General features: G+C 39.3%; 1 protein-coding gene across 1 annotated transcript in view; it reads left to right on the forward strand.

The window, feature by feature from the left end:
- SORBS2 (sorbin and SH3 domain containing 2) overlaps window positions 1-23,386 on the forward strand; it is a 178,514-nt gene that overhangs the window by 36,646 nt on the left and 118,482 nt on the right. The window contains exon 3 of the mRNA XM_081332252.1: window positions 1,400-1,428. Coding sequence (XP_081188378.1) covers window positions 1,427-1,428 — 2 coding nt within the window. The 5' untranslated portion in view covers window positions 1,400-1,426. The remainder of the gene's footprint in view (window positions 1-1,399; window positions 1,429-23,386) is intronic.

Here is a 23,386-nt window from a genome sequence, read left to right on the forward strand (position 1 = left end):
TGATTATTTTAGAAATACACTTCTTGTCCCTACTGGCAGTAGCACCTGGAAGACACCTGACCTCTTTTTAAACCTCTGTGTCCTTTCCTAAATTTACATCCCTTATAATTGAATCACCAACCAGAAGGTGGCTTCTCTTTTTGGATGCCTTTCTGTTCTTGCATGACTGGTGTGTAATACCAGATTCACACTTCTCCCTGTCGAAAACAAGTTTTTCATCTTGGACCACGATCCCCTGCTTATTTGAGTTATTATCACAGATACCTTTACCTGTCTCCTTAATGTCCTTATTAAGGTCAGAAAGGGCACTGTATCTGTTGTGCAGAGACACAGTGAAAGCTTTGGGTTTATGGTTCACAGATCTCACCCTGCCAGATCCCACGGTTGTCCACACTGCCCTTCTCCTGCAGGATCTTTGTGGTAGAGGGGGCTGATAGCACGGAGGCTCAATAGGAAACTACTTCATGTATAGTGATCATTTAGTGATCATCCAGATTCTTGAATGCCATAACTGGTATCCCTAACCTGTCAGGATCAACATATGAAGCTTTTCAAGGCCTGCAACTAAACATGATCATCCGTTCAAAGCTTGGCCCTCAGGCTGGTCTTAAATACCTAAGAGCAGACATTAGTAATAAAATACCCATGCATTGTCAAAAAGTATATATTCTAAAACTGCTATGAAACAGGATTAGCGAATATAATAAAACTGACAATATACCAGCAGGATGTGTTTTGACTCATGATCTTTATAAAGCCATGAAACACTTGCATAGGTTGATACTGAGTTGTGTATTCTTAAATAGTTATACTTGAGAGCATCACTGCTCTAATAATATGCAGCATTCCCCAGATGAGACTATATGCTTCAAGTGGGAATGAGCCCAGTAAACAGGCTGGATTGTAAATTTACGAGCTGCTTTGATAGTGTCACATTTTAAACTGAGGACTGGAGTTTAAATTTTAGTTTTTTAAACCTCATACACATCTATAATATTTATATAACAAGATATATATATAAATGAGACCTACTTTAGCTTGGCAAATGTTTGTGGGAATGTATTAAGTTGAACTTCTTAGCTACACCTTTTAGACTTCTACATCTGTCTCTTATTCAAAAGTTAGTGTCTCAAGATTAGCAAAGTCTACTTGCTAATAGACTTTGATCTTCTCACATTTTTCCATGTCTTTATCGTGGTTCTTTTACAGTTTTGCAAAATATGTGATGTACTGAATATAGATTATACTATGGCTTACCAAAAGCTTAATAATCTGTTTTTGTTTTAGTCTCATTGAACACAAAAATCTATGTGGATTTAGCTTTTTTACCTTGTTGAGTCATGCATTGCGTGTCTTGGTGCATAATCCCTAAATATATCCTCCATCATTTTTTTGACAGATGAGTACATTGTGGACTGAATAGCAAATGTAATTATGCACAGAACATGGTACCATACATGTATATATAAATTATATACATACTGTCTGCTTGATTATTCACTGATTTAGAAAATTGACAAAACTAATTCTCATTGTTCCTTCTGTGTTCTCCTCTATTTTACTATAATAGTAGACTTGTCATCATTTGTCTCTATGACCAAAAGATGGCAAAATAGTGTTCATCAGAACCAAGCCAAATTCAACTGGAGTTTTATAAAACTGACTCACTATTAATCTTTCAAACAGCTAAATACATAGAGATAATGTATCAAATGTTTTTCATTTGCTATTGCCAGATGAAACTTCATCTCAAATGAAATATATATTTTGATTATCCTTCCTCTTTTTTTCCTCAGATATGACATGTTTTAAAGCAAATGAACAACTTGTAAATAAAATAAATAAGTATCTTTACACTAGCCCTCTCTAATATTCAAGACACAATACCTACTTAGTGGCTTCATACTGATGGCCCAGTTACCCTTTGAGATTCTCTTTAAAAGTTGTTTGCTGAGAAATTGGGTGGATGATATTTCCACATTTCTCCAAAGAAAAGAAAAAAAAAATCAGTTTCTCAGGGACAAAACTCAACTACTTAGTAATGATTAATACACAGATTCTGTTTTATAAAATTGAACAAGAATTGGTAAAGAAATTTCTGTTAATCACTACCTAAAGAAGCACAGTAACTTTTTCATTCCCCTTTACTCCAATTAGTCAGTGTGTGTGAAGCCAAGTAGAAATAAGCCAAACTTAGAATGGAGAGTTGAAAAAGCCTATTAAGTATTGGGAAAAGAAAAACAAAAAGAAAAGAAAAAATGCCAAAGGATCAAGAGAGAATAAAGATGAAAGACTAAAGACATATGAGAGGGGTGATGTATACTTGACAATAAAAGAAAGATAGATTAGGGCAGTCTTGAAGGCTTTAGCCAAAACATTTGAACAGGTAGTGATACAGCATTGATTCAACTTCAAGCAGCAATACTTACATACCCTTTATAGTTCATTGACTGGAATTTAACTCTTTATTGAGGGCAAGAATTTTGCTGGCTATTAGTCCTAAATATATGTAGCTCAACATATGTCCATCTATGGACATAGGCAGATATTCTTAATCTAGTGCTCTCCAGATGTATTAGACTATAGCTGCAAAAATCTAGATAAAGCACTTGATTGGGAAAAAATGCATTTAGAACAATAGGATCTATTGTATTTTCTATATTAAAATAAGACCCTTCCATAAACATTGCTGAGAGAGAGGAAGATAGTCAAAACTATGCCTTAAAATAATCAAGATATTCCTTATGAGTTAAAAACTTACCTTGACCTGTTAGAGTCTTTTGGGGAAGTTAGCTAAATATATGGATTTTAAAAATATATTTCAGGAATTACTTGGACATTTGATGTTTGGAACATATTCACTTTTTTCCCGTAGTAAGTGAAATCACTCCAAAATATATTTATTTTTGTTATCCTTTTTTAGCCTCTTGTTTAATACTGTTAGGATTGCAATTCTCCACACATTAGAAATAAGATGGTTCCTTATTTTGAGAAAATCAAAACCTAGGATAGTTACAGTAGTATGCTATCTTCTCTTCTGAAACACAGACACTATACTGAATTTTGACAAGATTATTTTAGCTAGATTTATCCCATAAATTTCTGGCAAGCATAACTATTTAAATATTAAATATTTGGGCTGTATTTTTGTACTTTGAAGATATTGAGACTATGACTTTGATTTCAATAACACATGTCTCATTTTAATAAGTAACCCAATACATACTGAGGCAAGTTTTTAAAGAGGTAAAATGAACATACTTTTAATCTATATATTTATTTATGTATTTATTGAAAGTCATCAGTCACTGCTTTTATTTAAAAATTGCAAAGGACTTTATAGGTCAAAACAGCACCTTGAATTAAGGCCAGGAATGAACAAGGAGTTAGCAAATTGGCAGGATGTGTTCATATTGCCCAGTTCCATTTAGACTAAACACTACAGAATGAGAACACTATCTGAAGTTGGTGAAATAAAACTCTGTAATCTGTAAGGAGAAAATAGCAGAAAAATGACAAAGGGGGCTGGTCAAGGATAAGAGAGGAAACGCTGTACCCCACAGCTTGAAGTTTGAAACCTCCAAGAGACACTTCTCTGATCACATCCACTACCGATCATCTGACTTTGTTTCCAAGGTAATGGGTGGTGAGGATGCATCTATCTTAGGGCTGTTAGATGCTGCCAGAGTAAGACAGCAACATGATACTGGTACACGTAAGGATATCTCAAGACAACTTCACTCAGGGAATCATATGAGGGCAATATCTTGGAGTCAAGGAAGAAAATTGGCATTGACAGAGCATGACTGAATCATGGTTAACTGCATATGGGGATGTGGCCTTTGTCAATTTCCAGTAACCACACCTGAGGCACAGTGAAAAATATATTAGTAGCAGAATTCTGAAAACATCACAAGACTGTTTTCAAAAGAGATGTGTCTTTTGCATGAGTCATCCAAATAAATACTATGAAACCAAATAGTTACTAAACATACTGCGCTAAGAGATGACTGACTGACTGCTGTGGATGACTGTAAAGCATTTCGGGTTTCTCCTGCTGCTCTGCTCATCAAAGTGAAAACAAAAGATTCCCTCAGCTTCCTCCCTGCTTTTATTTTAGAAACACTACAGGAAAAAGTTTCTGATATTTGAAATATTTTGAGAGAGGGACAGTAATAATGTAAATAAATGTGATGGTTTTCTTCTGATACCTAGATTTTGATGGGTGAGTAGTTAGGTGCTATATAGGTGCTGATGAGTGAGCTTAGTTAGGTGCTATATAAGGCATGGGGATATTTCTAGTTTCACTATTTTCTTCTGTTTGTTTAGAAAAAGGCTTTTATAGATTCTTAGTTAAATTTTTTGCTTCATAAAAAACCAGTTATTTGATAGTTCATATTTCTGAGTCCTCATTTATAACTACCTCCACAAGTTGAATGTTTATTTATCTGAATACAGCAAAATCGACTGTACAAATTTATTTTAGTATAAACAAGACCTGAGGGTTTGTTTCAATCACAAGTCCAAAAGGTTGATGATGGAATTATCAAAATATAATGGTCAGTCTGCTTTTCCAGGAGGCTCTATTTATGTCTGTGCTGAATGCCTGTGGATGACTGTAAAGCATAATAAAACATCACTTGTCCTGAGGTAGAGTAGTTTTTCCCCTCAAAATAAGATTTATTACACCTTTATGAATGCTGTCTTTGGTTCAGAATCCTATGTTGAATTTATGAGAACAGAACACATTAAATATGCAATTTATAATATACTGTATATTTACATGTTTTCACCATTGAAATATACTATACAGGTAGTTCTCTACTTATGAGGACAATTGCCCCAAATTTCCATTGTAAGCAAGACAATTTTTAGGTGAATTTTATCTCATTTTATGATCTTTCTTGCCACAATTGTTAAGTTAGCAGCACAGTTGTTAAGTAAATCTGGCTTCCACATTGACTTATTTGTCAAACAGGCCATTCTGATGGTTCCAAAAATTATTAAAACTGAACTCCTGAAAATAAGAGAAAGACAAATGTAGGCATTTCCCTATCTCCCTACCACATATAAATTGAGAAGATTAAATAATTACTTTTGAGTCAATGAACGGAGCTCTTCCATGTCACAATGTTTGACTGACTAAAGTTTTCATCTTCCAGGAGCCTTTGGACTATGACACAAATGTCCTGGCTCAGCCTTCTCTGGGTACAAGATATAATTCTGACACAATCACAGCTGTTCTGTCGCCTCCCGTCTGCCTCCCTGTAATGTAATAGTATAATCTCTCCCCCCTTTTTAAAAAAAATTTTAATGCTGACAGGCCGCTATAAATCATAATTTACTCAAGCATACTGTGGTGTGCTATCAATGCTTTATATGATTTATTTACAGATAAATCAGTCATTTCCATTTACATATAACTTAACTTTTTTGAATTACTATCCCTATAAAGCTAGATTCCCTTCCATTATTGCTGTCCTATTGTGCCATAATGGGAAAAAATGTATAGTGTGGATGAAAAAAATGCTGATATCACAGAAAGGGGAATTGTACAAAAATGTCCTGGTGAGCTCCAGTTCTAGATTCAAGACAGAGCAGGGGATCTATCAGCTACTTTTACTACTTTTTAGTCATGTATTTAGATATGCTTAACATATTGATTTCAGTGTCCCAGCATCTGAGATGTATTTTGGGTGTAGATCCAAGAACATCTGCTGCAGCAGTTAGAGCTGAATTGGGAATTCATACAATTCAGGCATTATCTAAAATTAGAGCTTATAACTACTGGTGCAAAGTTAATGAAATGGAGACTGATAGACTCCCCAAATTATGCCTACTAGAGCAAATAAAACTACAATCACAAATCTCCTGGATCACCAAACTAACAAATTTTGTAAGAAGCTGTGGCCTTCCTGTTTCTTGCGTAACAGGAGAACAATCTAAAAAAAGAGTTGCCCAAAGAATTAAGGATATAGAAGCACAAACTGATATAGCTATCCTTAGTAAGGTGGGTAACTTGAAATGGCTGAGTAAATACAAATGTACTTTTCAAGTGGACAGTTATTTGAAGTCACAACTCCCAAAACATCTTAGGGAGATATTTATGAGAGCGAGATTCGAACAGCTTGACACAATGGTCAGATATGGGAGATTTCATGCTATACCATACAATGAGTGTCTCTGCATTTGCGGAGCGGCAGAGGTAGAGGACCTGGCTCACATCCTGTTTGACTGTTGTCTGTATAAGAGGGTGAGAGACAGGTATCTTGGTCTATATACCAAACGAATGACCCATTGGGATCCCCATATCAAAATAACTTATCTTATGTCCGGTCAGAACTTGAAAATAACATTTAACGTAGCACAGTATTTAAACAAAATGATCCGGTTAAGATCTGCATATGTGGGACTGATTGGGGTAGATTGCAAGGGCGACTCCGAAATATAATGTTATCATATTTTATCTATATCTTAAATTTGTATTTTATTACTATTTCATCTTAAATTGTATTTTATTTTAATTCCATTTTAAATTGTATTTTATCAAATTCCATTTTGGATTGGTGACGGTTTGTTGCTGGAACTTTGCACTTTGATATGGCCCAAGGGCTAATCAATAAAGTTGTTGTTGTTGTTGATTTCAGTGGATTTTAAAAAGTATTATTATCCTCTGCCTGAAACCATTGAATGAAATCAAACATTGAATAAGGGTTAATTGTGCTTCCAGAGTTCTCAGATTTTATCCTTCCGGTGTTTTGTCTCCCTTTTGCCCAAATGCAGATACAGATCTGTATTTTTTTAGATCATTTTTGCAATATGTTACAATATGTTTAATATGAGAAAAATCCTGTATAACATGCCAACATGCAAAAGGATTCATTTTTTGGACTTAAGTTTAGTATAAACTTTCCCAGAGCTTTAACAGCAACACAATTCAGTTTTAAGGAAAAACAAGTTTATCAAGAAGCCTATGAACACTTCAAACAGAAAGCATTTCAATCTTACTCCCCAAATCCCCTCACCCTCAAATTGAAGACCCAATTGTTATATGTGTATAAACATATATCTCACTTGAAAATAGTTCCACAGCAAAAGTATATTGAATACAACAAAGCCGATATTTGACAGCTTATGGTAAAATTTTTGTTTCAATTAGCATAAATCATTTTCAGCTTTGAATGCCAATTACACATAATAGTTTTTCAAGAAAATCTACAGGCATCATTTTCATGCTGATATAGATCTGTTGGAGTTAAATGACATAATAGGATAGAATCCAATGTCAATTCAAGTCTTAAACTTTGGTTCAGATGAGTGAAATCTGGTTGTGCAAAATAATGCCCTTCTCCATTTTTTTTTTTGTTATTTTTGTTAATTGCTTCTTCCATTGGCAGGAAGGTGCCACTGGATTCAGCAGGCACACTAAAAAGTAGGTGAAAGTTCTGGAAAACCTTATTTGCTAGAATATTTAGTAATAGCAAACAAAACCTTTATTAAAATTATACTTTCATCTTGTAGATTTGATACAGTGCATCAAATAGACTGTGTGTCTGATTTGCATTTTTAAATGTTTTAGAGAAGGCAGAAGCGCAAATATAGTGCCTGTTTGCAAACCTTTAAAGCAGCAAGTGCCCTCCCAGGAATTTAAAATGGTAATTGCTATTCAAGGAAAAGATGTGGATAATTTAAAGACTTTTTTTTTAAAAAAAACCAAATTTTATTGGTTTTCCAGTTTTACATTTAAATATTTAGAAAGCAGCGTGGTGATTGGGTGATTGATAGTTCCATAACAAAATATTTTCTACATATCTCAGGTTGCATCATCAAAAATTCCTTCTCTATTTCCCTTAATATTTACTATATCTTATTCAAGCTAGTGCATTTCTATTTATAGCACGTTCAGTTAAAACATTTATCAATATATTTTTACTTATACATATCCATGACCTGTTTTTAGATTTTACCTAATTTTCAATTTTCAATTACAGAATTCCAATTTAACCTTTAATATCCATAGTATTTAGATTTCAGGTAACGCAAATTTCCTTTATTTTACTACATAACAATTGTCATATCTAAAATACACATGTTACTTACTTAAATACATTCTTATTTTATTTCCTAAACATTTTCTATTTCTCATCCTAGTACCTCACCACTTACTAATAAATTATCCTTTATTGTCTCAGCCCATATTACATATTATAATTCGAAACTATGTTCTAATAGTTAATTTTCATGTTCCTTATAAGTCTAAATCCTAAATATTAAGCCAATTAGTGCCTTTTAAAATCTCCCTTTAGCCCATTAAGTGAGACTTTAGGCTCTTCTATCATAAATCGAAAAATTCCATTTTTTAAATCTAACTCTGGCTTTCTTTTTATGCCAAGCAGGCTTCCATACCAGGGCCTTTAAATCCTCAGATGGATCTCCCTTCATTCTTGTACATGTTACCTGAATCAAAGGAGACCATCTAGTTACCAGTTTTCCAAAGGAACTGGCCCATTTATAATCATTAAATTGTTGCCGTAGTAGTTTAAATCTCCATGTCTGATTTGGTATATTTATCTTCAATTCAGTCTGGTCTTCTTCTTCCTCAGGTTTCATCTGGTTTAAGTAAAAAGTCATGTCTAATGTTGTGACTGTTGTTTGGTTGTCTAGGTTTTCAATATGCTGTACTTGTTGATCTTTAGCACCCTCCATCTTAATATTGCTTTCTTCCACTTCTGTTGCTTTTTGGGTTGTAAGTTCTTTAGTTGCAGGCAGAGTTTGGCTGTCAAGGTTCTCAGTAGATTGTACTTGTTGTTCTTTAAAATCCTCTGTCTTGATATTAATTTCTTCCTCTTCTGTTGCTTTTTGGGTTGTAAGTTCTTCAGTTGGAGTCAGGGTTTCATTTTGTAGGTTTAAGCTGGTGCCTTTGTCTTTCAGTTTGGATTTCATTATCTCAGTAGCTTCAAGAATTTTTTCAAGTGTAAGCTTATAATTAGCTGAAATTTGTTGGTGATATTCCTCCATTTCTAGGATGGTTACAGATAGTCCTTTGGTGGAGGCTATTTTAATAAGAGTCAGTAAGTGTTCACCTCCACTGTTCCAAAAGATATTTTTACCACCCAGCTGTTTCAGCTTATCTCTTTTAGTTAGTACCAAGGACAAGTCTAGGCTGTAAGCAGGTCTCTCAGTCAAAGGTATTCACTTGCTGTGCCAGGCTTTGCCACAAGATGTCCCCAATAGTATTTAGAGTCTTTTTCCAAATTCAAATTATGCTTTTATCCAGTTTAAATTCTTTTTCAACTTTTAACAAGTAGATAAGGTAATAGGTCCTCATAGAAATAGGAACTTTTTGAGACCCCAAATATCAAAAAAGTGCAAGTCCAATTATTTAGTTGTTCTTTTAGTTATTTTTTAAGTTGTCTTTTTAGTTGTTCTTTTCAGGTCTTTACTTCCCCAAGGTAGTCAAACGCTGCCATTTTAAAGGGGGGGAAGGAATTTCAAGAAGCTTTTACAGGAAAGTACTTGGGATACAAAGAGGGTAAGGTCTCACACAATTCCTCCGCAGTGCTTTCATTGTGCTTGGTGGTAATTTTGGCCTTGGCTGGTAGCAGCTTAGTGATCGGCCATATTAATGGCCAATCTTTTTCCTGTCGGTCTGAAGAGCTGCCCCAGATCAAACTGAAGGGCTGCCACCCTCCCGCAATCAGTCGGGTGTCCTTTTCACACTTGTAGCCCCTCTAAGGTGACTTTCGACCCTTTTCAGGGTCCCCCAGTGGGAGAAAAACCAGACAGCAGACAGAGCGATCACCCCAAACATCCGCCAGTGCTGCAATTGCAACTGGAAGCTGCTAATTTAAAGACTTTTAAGACGGGATAAGTTCATGCTCTTGTATATTCCAAAACATCTTTTCTAAATTATTTCCAAAATGCTGTAGAATGGTATGTTACTATTTATTGGTTAGAGACTAGTTCTGTTAAGACATTGGCTGTGTTGTCTTTTTCCCTACCTTGTATTGAACTGTGAGCTGCTGCTTGAATGATGTATTTAATTTCTTAGTTCCCAGCTTTTATTTTATTTTATTTTCACCATAGACTCCCAGTGTGTTGATTTGCTGTTTCCACTAGTGTGCAAAATTCTGGAGAGTTTACTGTCACAGTTCATGGTAGCTCAGTTTATTCATCACTATATCCCAGAATATTCTCCATTATGAAGCCAAAGCAGATATTTTAGCAAATATTCATCCTGGCATTATTACTTTTTAGAAAAGAATGCATTCTAATTATGCTGCAAAACATAAATGCTGTGGTAGCTGAAACCAAACTTTTCCATGTTGGTGATCATAATCTGCCTTTAACAGAATGAGTTCAGCTAAATGTGTGGAGTTGAGGAGTGAGATAACTTCAAATTGATTCTCTTTTGGCTAAGCACAGAACCTTTCAGGATAACTGTATTTAGAAACCACCATATTTCTTGATCCAGCACTCTTCATCTATTGTAGAGAGGTAATTGACTGACTCACGATACTTCACAAACTCCTAGAAAGTGTTTTTGTCCTTTCTTGTTTTTAAGAACTTTTTAACTAGACGAACATACAAAGTGTTTGAAATCAAAATTCAACATGAAGTTTGGCAAGGAACTCCAAAATTTTGGAGCTGCACATAAAATGGAGGACAATGGAGCATATTTCTTACTAGGAAAAGAATCCATTCATAGGTAGATATGTTCAGACTTTAAGCCTGAGACAGGCATTTCCTTGAAAGCATATAGGTTGGGTAGCATTAGAGTACAAAGTAGATTGAAGCAAGTAGATGATTGTGCTATAAGTAGGCTCTTTTTTCTTCTTGATCATTGGTATTTCTTCTTGTGATCTTCTTTCTTCTGCTCCATTTTTGAAACATAAATCCTTTGCATTCTCCATTCTTTCCATGCATTACACTTCCACAAAAGAATCAAGACAGCTGTTGCCAGTTACCTGTGTGCATATTGTCCATTATAGGTACTAAGAACGTATTCCAGAACATGACTAGAAATAGCAGAGGTAGTGCCACAAAACTAGAGAAATAACCATAGAGAATGCCTAGGAAGTAGGACCATATACAAAAGTTTGGTTAGGGTCTACTGTAGGTACCCAAATCAAAGGAAAAGCTATACTTAATGTTGTGTCCGTTATTCTAGTCAAGAGGTTGGCAACAAGATTTTTCTTCTGTCAGATTTCTTACCTACTAATCTGGAAACAGTCTAAAAAACAAGTCTCTCAAGTTCTGATTTGTAATATTAATTAGAAGGAAGGTTAACCTTTAATGCAAGAATTCAGAAATATTCTGCTTTCGAATAAGAATCTTATTTGTAGGCTATCAAGGCAGCAAATTTCTGAACCATTTTCTTTCACAAAGGAAACAAGAGAAGACAGTCTTTATCTGTACTGTTTTGGAAATTGCTACTAAGAGTTCTGATCAGCATGAGGAAAGTACTTTGACATAATTCTTAGGAAGTCAGATCTACTCAGAACAACTTCTTGACACTTAAGAAAACATTTATTGACAAGGGGTTTGTCTGTTACACTTTCAGAAGGAACATCATTTTTGTGGGCTTAAGGATGGATTCTAGAAATACAGATTTCAAGCAGATGGAAAAACTTTGTCCCTGTGTCATTGACAGATACTAAGATATCAGAAAAAGGGTCTGCTGTATCCTAAAGTAGTTTGCTTCCTTGCGGGGCTTTTTGAAATTAATCCAAAAATGGCATGAAATTAGGCTGACAGCCATGTGTAAATTGGATAGTAACTATGTTAACTATAAAAGGAATCAAAGGATAACATTATAATTTCCCAGGTAAAATGTAAGATTTGTCAGTGCTTCTAAGGTTAAGAAAATTCTGCTCAGAACTTCTTCAAAAACATTGACATATTACTCAAACATTTGCTTCCTTAAAAAAATAATTCAGATGTTGAGAAATAACATATTAATCCAATGTTGTAGAAAAGGTCTAAATTTCTTATTCTACAACCTCTTTCAATGTTGTATGATAATTCTTGGAGTCAGTTCCTTTGCTTAAAACCTAATGTCTTGATAGATTCTAAATATTAAAGATAAATAGTTGCCAAGAAGAACATATCCATTCTGGATCCATTCTGGATCCATTCAGTACAAAGTAATATTAAAAATCCTGTTGATTGCAATTCCACATTTTATGATTTAATTATAAAATATTAATTCTACCTTCTTTGTAGAGATAATCCCATCAAATGCAAATACCATTTCTATCAGTATTATGCTTATTTACTAGAAGAGGAATGAACTAGCTCTTGAGTATGTACAAGAAGACAAAACAGGAACTCTAAGAATTTTCAGAAAGGATAATGTTTATTATGTCCAAAATCCCATGTTACTTCCAATTAAATTAGAACAATGTGTTCTATATGGAGCCAACTTAATAAGCATCCAAGTTTTTACATGTAACTATCTCCACTTTCATTCTTTGCTTTCTCATGATACAGTATATCATCATGTCTCTCAGATCAGGATATAGAATATTAGTCAATATATTATCTTCCAAAATGATGTTTTTAAAAACATAAAACTGATGGCATATACCTTCTTTTGAAATTGTTTCCAACTGTTTTTTTTTAATGTTAAGGATTTTTTTTCTAACAGGTTTAATTTTCTTTTAAAATAGAAGCTTAGCGGGGAAAGTATGCTTTGCAACAAATTTAAGATGTTTCTGGATAACATTACCTGCACACTGACAAAAAATTTAGTTCTATAATTGAGAGGATTTATGTAGAACTTTTAGTGGAACAGTTGTTACTTAATTTTTGAGCAAGATATTTCCTGATTCTGGGTTTTGTCTTGAGTTTTATCTTTCAGCTTTTTACACATATGGAATTAAATTCAGATACTTTGAATAGAACCATCAGAATAATTAGAACTTAATTTATTCCATTTTAGTTAATCATGACTGACTTAAATCCCATTGAATTAGTGGGACTTTTCTAAATCTGAGTCTGGATCCAATCCACTACTTTCTCATTATGAACATGTAATGTTTTCCCAGAATGATTAACTATTGTATAAATCCCCATTCCAGTACATCTTCATTTACAATTCTTTGTAACTATTTTAAGAATTCCCTTTAGACTTAATATGGAGTATATTTCACAGAATACTTGAAACCATGTATTCCTGCAACTGATTAAGGAAAACATTGGAAATACCTAAATAGCTGCACCATAAACTACAGCTTGGATAGGAAATTATGGGCAGCAGGTAGTGCCCAGCATCCAATTTGTGACCCTTTCCCCACACAGTGAAATTATATTGGTGAAACTGAATGGAAAAGAAATTATTTTCAACAACCCGGTTTTTATATTTTTGGTAAAATTAATGGCACAGGGGAGTTTCTAAAAAGCAAATTTCTTCCATTTTCCATATCCCCAATTGTGAATGGAGAGTAGTAGTTATTTGGGGTGCTGAAAAAAGGATTAATTTGGGGCTGTTTTGGCATTTTGAAGGAAAAGTGTTGCCTTCCCATTCTTAAACCTTTTTAGCACATGAACAAATGTCTTGCCATTGGCTTGTGATATCATTGTGGTGTCCTGTGATTGGCCAGGTCAGGTTTCTGCTCAAACACAGCCAACTTCTAGCCATATCTTTCTCTGCATTTTTAGTTTGAAAAATATGAAGTATATGATCCATCTCTCCAACACAGGAAGTGATACCTGTATTTTGTTTTTTGTTTGAAATCTGTTCTGTCATGTAGGCTCCATCCATTATAGCATGATCTATACATTTGCTTGCTTCCATTCCCTGAGAAATTGGGAAAATCCCCAGTAATTGACAATGATGTTAGCAAAAGGAGAAAGAGGGAAAAAGAAAGAATATAACTCATTTTATAGACTAGAACAGGGGCACGCTGGCTGAGGAATTCTGGGAGTTGAAGTCCACAAATCATAAAAGGGCCAAGTTTGAAGACCCCTGGACTAGAAGCTAAGCTCTTTCATTGTCGGGCAGTTTTTTAAAAACTGGCAATAAATACATGGATACTAGACATTTTACACTAATAAGCTATGAATAATCATTCCAAAATCACATCAGAAAAGAATATTGCATGTTATTGTTTATTATATACAATATCATCTGACAAGAAATAGTTGTTCCCAAACCAAAACAGTACATTTGAAAACGTAGTAAACATATGATAAATAAATAGTTAAAGCCCGCAGAACAGTATTTCTAATTATGTTGTTAATTTGGGGATTGTTTTTTTATCATTTTATGTATTTATTTATTAAAATTATATGGTGTTCATCCCTGTATTCAAAGAGACTCTGGGCAGCTTATTCCATTGGCTTGAATAATAGACTGAATTAAGCTGACTTTGTAATAATGCCGCTTGGGGTGTGTGTGAAAGCCCTAATAAGCAGGCATATACATAGAATGAAGGCTACTGCTAAGCTTGTAAGCCGCCCTGAGTCTTCAGAGAAGGGCGGGATATAAATGGAAATAAAAAATAAAATAAAAGACAGTGAATGGAACAAATGAGAAAAGTGCTTTGGTTTTGTTTTTTAGCTATTCAACCAACCAGATTATCACTAGTGTTTTGTTTCCCTATTTCTCTAAGCTTTAAATATAGAATGTTGACTTAAAAACTCAAAATCAAAATTTGTATAAAATGCATATTTAATATTAATATGAATTAATAGTTCCATATTTTCAGATGGAACTTATAAAAACGTGCATTTAAAATTTAAATGTAATTTTAAAATTATAATGCCAATTTTCATTTTTTTTTGAAAAACAAAATTACATGTTGATACAGAAACAAAATAAAATAGCTTCATGGATGAATTCATATGAAACCAATCCGAGCTAGAAATTAGTGGCTCAATTCACAGTGGAATCTCTTTTTTCAACCACATTGGAAAGTCTGTCATTCTCAGAAAGCAGTGCAATTTGTTCTGTCAAGTAAGGGTTATTTCCACCTTTGCTGCGGGTTTCTTTTCTTTTTTTCTTTTTTTTTTTTGGCAAACCAGTCCAACTTCTTTTTAAAAAAAAAACAAAAAAACACCTCTTCTCAGTGGAAGCATTGCCTAAACGATTTGCCTATACTTGTGCAGTCGTATTGATTCTTCTTGTTGAATCCAATAATAATTATGCATTCTCAGTGGGGGTTTTTAGGATAGGCTTATAATTGATAAATATCAAGGTCCAGAAATTTTTATTTATTTTTATTTATTTTAATCCCATTTATATCCCGCCCTTCTCCGAAGACTCAGGGCGGCTTACAATCTAAGCACAAATCAAATGTGCTTAGCAATAGCCTTCATTCTATGTATATGACTGCTTATTAGGGCTTTCACACACACCCCCAAGCGGCATTATTACAAAGTCAGCTTATTGCCCCCAACAATCTGGGTCCTCATTTTACCTACCTCGGAAGGATGGAAGGCTGAGTCAACCTTGAGCCTGGTGGGATGCGAACCTGCAATAATTGCAGGCAGCTGGTGTTACTTAAGGAGGCTGCCCACTGCTCTACCAAGGCTCTATGAAATGGATGTCACCACCTCTTTCTATCTACAAGAGTTTGACTTTCATCATAATAGATTTAATTTAATTTTTTCCTCAGTGCTCAAATCTGTAAAAGTACAAAGTTATTCAGCATCCAAAATGTCACTTTTCTGTAACTTAAGAAAGCCAGCTTCAGTCAGCCATGCACTAATGCATTAGATTACTGCAATACTCTGTTTGCAGCTGCTTTTGAAGATAATTGGAAACTTCAGAATACAGAATACAGCTATCGATATCATGCTGGGAGTAAAGCAGCTGGGTTTTATGAGACTGTACTACATCAACTCCATTGATTATTGATGTATTTCTCAATTCACTAAATGTTCTTAGCACATAAAACCAGAGGTGGGATTCAGCCAGTTCACACCACTTCAGCAGAACTGGTAGCTAATTTTTTTGTTGCCCAGGGCCGGAATGGACTTCCAGAAGCGGCATTCACACAAAGAACTGGTTGTTCACATATTTGAATCCCACCACTGCAAAACCTTAATCATTTTTGGATCATGGACTGACCTAACGAGGGTTAGGAGAGCCTTTGGATTTCTTTTGTTTGAGAACTTTGAAACTGGCTAGCAGCACAGCATGCTTGTACAATAAGCTGCCATCCTGAATCTGCATCATTTCATCTGATGAAGCTGTTAAGAAAACTCTAAAACCTTTCCCTTAATTGTCTTAATGTTTTATAACATTTAGCTATAAATGAAACTCAGCCTAATGATGTTATATTTTACATGCTGATATTTGTTGGGTTTATTAAAATTTCTCATCAAAATACATTTTATAGTATGTGATTTTATTGCTACTGTATAAGCCTTCCTAGGAGACTCTCTACCCTTAGGTTAGACTATTATATTTTAAATAAAAGAAACAGTTTTTTCAAAATCTTTGAAAATGTTGTGTATTACTAATTGTTATTTACATTAGTTAAACAAAAGTTACAGAACTGAGGTAAAACCGCGGCAGCTTTTGACAGCTGTCAAAAGCTGCCGGGCGAACCGCGCAAGCGCCAAAAGTGACAGCTCAACACGCGCTACAGATGACAGCTCCGAGCTGTCAAAACCAAACGAACCCGATTGGCGGAGACCACGGCGCGGGAGAAGACTCACCCGGGATTGGTCGATCCGCCGGCAGCTGTCAGTATAAATAGTTGTCATGTTCCCTTGTTCTTCGCCTGGTTCAGAATAAAAAGTTAAATTGTTAACTTGCTGTCTCGCCTGCTTCTTAGTTAAAGCACTGGCGACGAAGGTGGGATGCTGCTTGCTTAGCTGAAGTCACTACCTAAGGGAAGAAGAGATTTTTTTCCTTAGCCGAGCTGGTCACTTGCTGAAGTCACTGGAAGTCAAACTTCCATTCAACGCAAGCAGCGGCACCTCAAATACAGACAGCATGACGAATCACGGCCACATTCGAGAATTCGATACCCGCCACCCAGAAGGCTGGGAATCGCATCTGGGCCAGGTAGAAGGGTACCTGGTAGTCAAGAAGATAACGGATGACCGGGCCAAGGCGGCCGCCCTCCTCTGGCTCAGCGGCCCCGCCGTTTATGATGCCGCTGTGGGGATCTTCACCCCGGAGCCGGTCGCCACCATCTCTTATGCAGACCTTACTGAGGGGCTGAGTAAATACTTCATGCCCCTCAAGTCAGAACTCTACTGGAGAGTGAACTTCGCTCGGAAACTCCAGCTTCCTGACGAGTCAGCAAATGACTTCATAACCAGGGTCAGGCATGCCGCACGTCGGTGCCGGTTCCCGGATTTGGAAGACCGAATCCGGGACCAGATTGTCATAGGGCTTAAGGACGAACGGCTGAGGAAGAAGCTGATCGCCAAGCCTGAAATGACAATGACCGATGTGGCTAGAGAAGTCATCGCATACGAAGACTGCCACGGAGACGACCGACGGGTACCGGACAGCGGACCACGGGGGTCCGTGCACCAGGAAGACGGCAGGTTCAGCGGTTCTGAGGACGACGACGGCCCCACAGATATAGACGCGGTGCAACGGCGGTTCGAGAAACTGAGGATGCAACGCAACTACAGGGGGGGCCCTGCCAGCAATCAGAGGGGGCCCAATTTTCCGAATAACAGGGCGAAATGTGCCAGCTGCGGCGGAAGCCACCCCAGGGCAACATGCCGGTTCCGCAGCGCCAAGTGCCACGGGTGCGGGAAGACAGGTCACCTCAAAGCCGTATGCCGCAGCCGGAGCCGGGAAAACCTGCACGACCTGGAGGTGACAGCCGAAGGTATGGCCCCACATACACTAAGAGCTAGGCACAGCCCCAGAACCCCAGTGTCTAACGTAAGGGGAAGGGCAGAGAAACATACAGTCCACAACATCCTTAAGCCCAAAATTAAGGTGGACGTCCGGATTCAGGGAATTCCCTGTGAGATGGAGGTGGACTCTGGGTCCTCCGTCTCACTAATCTCTTGGCAAACGTACAGGGACATTTGTAACCGTAGTAAGGAAGGACCCGCCCTTAGACCCACTAAACTCCGCCTAGCCGACTTCCAGAAAACGCCCATTAAACTCCGGGGAAAAGCTTCCGTCTCCGTAGAGTTCAAAAAATTTAAAGGATCCCTTCCTATTTTGGTGACCCAAGAAAACAGAATAAGCCTGCTAGGATTAGACTGGTTTGAGGCACTAGGAATAGCGTTGACAGGTGTCAACGCCATTCAGCTGTCAAAATTGGAATCCGTCTGCCGTCAATTCGCGGACGTTTTTGACAGCTCACTAGGGAAATACACGGGACCGCCCGTATCACTTAAACTGAACCCAAATGTGATGCCTGTCAGAATCAAGGCCAGAAGGGTTCCCTTCGCTTTAAGGGAAAAAATAGAAGCGGAGCTCGACAGATTAACAAACTTAGGGGTCCTCGAACCGGTAGAAGGGGCCGAGTGGGAGACTCCCATAGTGACCCCAGTTAAACCAAACGGCCAAATAAGATTATGCGCCGATTATAAAGCGACCCTCAACCTCGCTTTAAACGCACATGCCTACCCGGTCCCGGCTGTCAAAGACATCCTGGCGGCCATTAAGTCAGGCGCCATATTTGCCAAATTAGACTTGGCACAGGCGTATTTACAGTTGCCTGTCACCCCTGACACGGCTTTGGCTCAAACAATAGTCACCCACAAGGGAGCATTCAAAATTAACCGCCTTCAATTTGGCATCTCTGCAGCCCCGGGAATCTTCCAGGAAATCATGGAAAAAACACTTAAGGGAATCCCCGGGGTCTGCCCATATTTTGATGACGTCCTAATTGCAGGGGAATCAGAAAATGACCTGGCTGACAAACTAACTAAGGTACTCCTTAGGTTCAGGAAGGCTGGTCTCAAATTAAAAAAAGACAAATGCTCCATCGGGGTGCCCTCAACAGAGTTCTTAGGGTTTAAAATAGACGCTAAGGGAATTCACCCCACGGACACAAAAATTAAAGCTATCAAAACAGCACCGACCCCCAAAAACAAACAAGAACTTCAGGCTTTCTTAGGGTTAGTCAACTTTTACCACACCTTCCTACCGCATAAAGCCTCCATTGCAGAACCCTTACATAGATTACTAGACAAGGGCAAACCCTGGTCGTGGACCCCTGAGCATGATAAAAGTTTTAACTTCCTAAAAAACTTACTCTCCAGCAGCACAACCGTAGCCCTTTTTAACGAACAGCTGCCCTTATGTCTCGCCTGTGATGCCTCCCCGTACGGCATCGGAGCGGTCCTAAGCCATTTAACTACAGAAGGAATACAGACCCCTGTAGCGTTCTATTCGAGAACGCTGTCAAAACCTGAGCGGAATTACGCTCAAATCGATAAAGAGGCTCTAGCTATAGTGGCCAGCGTAAAAAAATTTCATGATTACCTGTATGGTCGACCATTCACTATTTATACTGACCATAAGCCCCTGTTAGGACTCTTTACAGTAAACAGGCTAACACCACAAATATTATCTCCCCGCATCCTGAGATGGTCTACGTTTCTATCAGCCTATTCATACAAACTAGAATACAGGCCAGGGAAAACCATGGGCCATGCAGACGGCCTGAGCAGACTGCCGCAGCCAATTGTTGACCCAGACCCAGCACCAGCTGGAAGGATACTGGCTATCTCAGAACTGCCAGAATGCCCCTTAACTGTCAAAGATATCTCCGCAGCTACCGCGGGAGACAAAATCCTAGGCAGAGTCCTAGGCTATGTCACAACGGGCTGGCAATATGCACCCCAGGAACCACAATTCCAACCTTACTTCTTAAAACAAAAGGAATTATCCACCCATCAGGGATGTCTCTTATGGGGCTGCAGAGTAATCATCCCTGACAAACACAGGCTTAAGGTGCTAGATAGCCTCCACGAAGGGCACCCGGGCACCGTCAAAATGAAGGCTCTGGCCAGGAGCTATGTGTGGTGGCCGGGTATAGACAAACACATTGAGGCACACGTAGCTGGCTGCTATTCCTGCCAGCTAGTTAGAGCAGCTCAGCCACAGGCGCCCGTACATAGATGGGAAACGACAAAGTCACCTTGGTCCCGCATTCATATAGATTATGCAGGTCCGTTCCAGGGACAATCATTCCTAATTGTCGTTGACAGCTTTTCAAAATGGCTGGAAGTGGCGCCGGTAGCCAACACAACCTCCTCGGCCACTATACAAGTTTTAAGGGGATTATTCGCCACACACGGCCTCCCTGATGTTATAGTTTCCGATAACGGGCCCCAATTTACCTCCTACGAATTCCAGAGTTTCACAACGGCGAACTCTATTAGGCACACCACCTCGGCTCCCTTTCACCCATCATCGAACGGCTTGGCAGAGGTGATGGTAAAATCAACCAAGGAGGCCCTGCGCAAGATCATCTCCGGCAACTGGCACCAACGACTGGCACAATTTCTTCTCTCCCAACACACCACGCCTTGCACAACTACCGGAAAGTCCCCAGCAGAGCTTCGCTGGGGCAAAAGATTGACCACCAGACTGGACCGTCTCCACCCAGACAGATCCCCTCCAGACCCAGACCTACCCCTCCATCATAGAACTCTCACCACTGGGCAAGCTGTCTGGGCGAGAAACTACGGGGGAGGAAACAAATGGACACAAGGGGTGGTCATCGAACAAACAGGCCCCTTGTCTTACATCATTGACATCGGACAAAATATACACATCCGCAGACACATAGACCAACTACGCCAACGCAGTCCTCAAACTATAGGGGGAAGGGGTGACGACGAAATACCGACAGAAGCACCGGCGAAAAGACTGGCACGACAGGACTCCCCTGATCGGAGCATACCAGTTCAACACCCCACTCCAATTTACGCAGATCCTGCAGAGCCAAACCCCCCACCCCCGGAACCGACCCAAGAGGCGCCAAGAGAACCAGAACATACTACCGAGGCTACCCCCCGGCGCTCCGAGAGATTAAAGAAACCTCCCACATACCTGAAAGACTATGAATGGGGAAAACCAAAGAAGAAACAGTTGGGGTAAAATCAACTCAATCAGAGGGAGGGGGAAGGGGTGTTGTGTATTACTAATTGTTATTTACATTAGTTAAACAAAAGTTACAGAACTGAGGTAAAACCGCGGCAGCTTTTGACAGCTGTCAAAAGCTGCCGGGCGAACCGCGCAAGCGCCAAAAGTGACAGCTCAACACGCGCTACAGATGACAGCTCCGAGCTGTCAAAACCAAACGAACCCGATTGGCGGAGACCACGGCGCGGGAGAAGACTCACCCGGGATTGGTCGATCCGCCGGCAGCTGTCAGTATAAATAGTTGTCATGTTCCCTTGTTCTTCGCCTGGTTCAGAATAAAAAGTTAAATTGTTAACTTGCTGTCTCGCCTGCTTCTTAGTTAAAGCAGAAAATACTTATGAAACTACTCATTTCAAGTATACTCACGCCTAATATTCATTTCTATGCTTTTCATAAGTTCACTGCAGATACTTCTAGGACATAAGTAACAGATGTGCATATATTTGAAACTTTTGTGATAATCTGTAACTACACACCATGTAATTCGTGACTACCATTAAGATGTTATAAGGTTGAAGATTTTATGAATATCTGGTTTGGGAAGCTGTGATCAGTTCAAAATTACTATGAAAATCACTGCATCTACATGGAGGGAAGTGTGTAATGGGGTGCCCCAGGGCTCTTTTCTGGGCCCAGTGCTCTTTAACAACTTTATCAACAATTTAGATGAGGGGATAGATGGGGAACTCATCATATTTGCAGATGACACCAAGCTGGCAGGAATAGCCAACACTCCAGAAGATAGACTTAAGATACAAAAGTATCTTGACAGACTTGAACATTGGGCGCTATCTAACAAAATGAAATTCAATGGTGAAAAAAGTAAGAGCCATCCACTCCCACAGCAGGTAGGTGTTTGAGACCGTTTGTGTCATGGCCCTGAATGCCAACCTCACAACCGCCCCCTCCTTCTTCTTTTCCCCCTTCTCTCTCTCTCTCTCTCTCTCTCTCTCTCTCTCTCTCTCTCTCTCTCTCTCTCCCTCTCTTCATGCTGTCTTGCCCCCTAGCAGGGCTCCTGATTGGCTCTGCGCCCAGGTGCCCTGCCCCCTGGGAGAAGCACGGCCCCATCCAAGGCACACATGGTCAGGAAGTCACGTTGGAGTCCCAGGTACCTGTAAGGCGATCGGTCTGCTCCTCCCCCATCGCCCACTCTGCCCGGTAGTTCCAAAGGTGGTGGCTTCAAGGTCACACAGTTACCCTCGGATGCTCCCCTCCCCTCCACGCCTCCAAACCAATCCCAAGGCTAGCGTGTCTGAGGAATTCTGGGAGTTGAAGTTAGGAAGCGATGATGAGCTCATGTTAATATCTTAACCGGACAGTTTGGGCTATACTGAGTATTAATTTTCCTCAATTTATGTCTGTAAAGTGATTTGAGGGGTGTGATTGCTTGGATTATGATAGAGTGTTATAGTTAAGTGGGCATCAGCCCCTCAGGTGTGTGCACCGAGCGCAGGGCCGCCTTTGTGGGTGCCACTCTAGGGTGGAGAGGGGGAGGCCGGTCCCCATTTGGCCTGCCAGCCCCGGGGGAGCCCTGCCCGAGCACCTCACTGGTCACTGAACCTTGGCTTTTGAGCAGGAGTGGCCTTGCCCTGCTTGGTCTTAGCCGGCACTGGGAGCAGCAGCCACCGCCTGCCCTGCTTTTCGCAAGCCACGCTATGCCACTGTTGCTGCCTGCCACAGGCTTCCAGCAGCGGGAGGCTCTGGGAAAAGGGCCTGGTGAGGGTGAAGGAGTCAGGTCTGCTCCGGCGAGCCACTTCTATGGCAGTGGGGCATGCTGGTGCCCTGTGCTGTGCTTCATCTATGGGGGCCACCTGGAAAAGGTGGAAGTGCAGCTGTGTTCCAGGACAGTCAACCGCTCTGAGCCCTGTCTGGCCAGCTTTGTGCCTCTGTCCCACAAGAGCAGCTGGTTGTGAGTTGGTGCCGTGCGCTTCCCCAAGTGTGCCTCAGCCCCGGATCTCCCCCCACCCAGGACTCCGGCTGCGTCTGCAGAAGGCAAGTGGGGCAAAGGGCGCTTTGGCACGTCTTCCATCCCTCCCATGTGAAGGACGCCTTCCTGTCCCGCAGTTCTCAGCAGCATTGTTGGCGCACGTGGATCAACTCTCAGCGAATGCGCGGTGTTTCTGTTGCTGGAATAAAGCTTATTAAATGAGCTGGCAACCTCTGAGTATCGTTGATAGATCTTCCCCAACTTTCCTTTGGTGCATCATAAAGAGTTAAGTGGGCATCAGGTTTCTTGGTAAAAATGGATTAGGAAGGAAGGAAGGAAGGAAGGAAGGAAGGAAGGAAGGAAGGAAGGAA

The sequence above is a fragment of the Vipera berus genome, assembly GCF_964194415.1.
Source record: "Vipera berus genome assembly, chromosome: 7".
Taxonomy (NCBI): Eukaryota; Metazoa; Chordata; class Lepidosauria; order Squamata; family Viperidae; genus Vipera; species Vipera berus.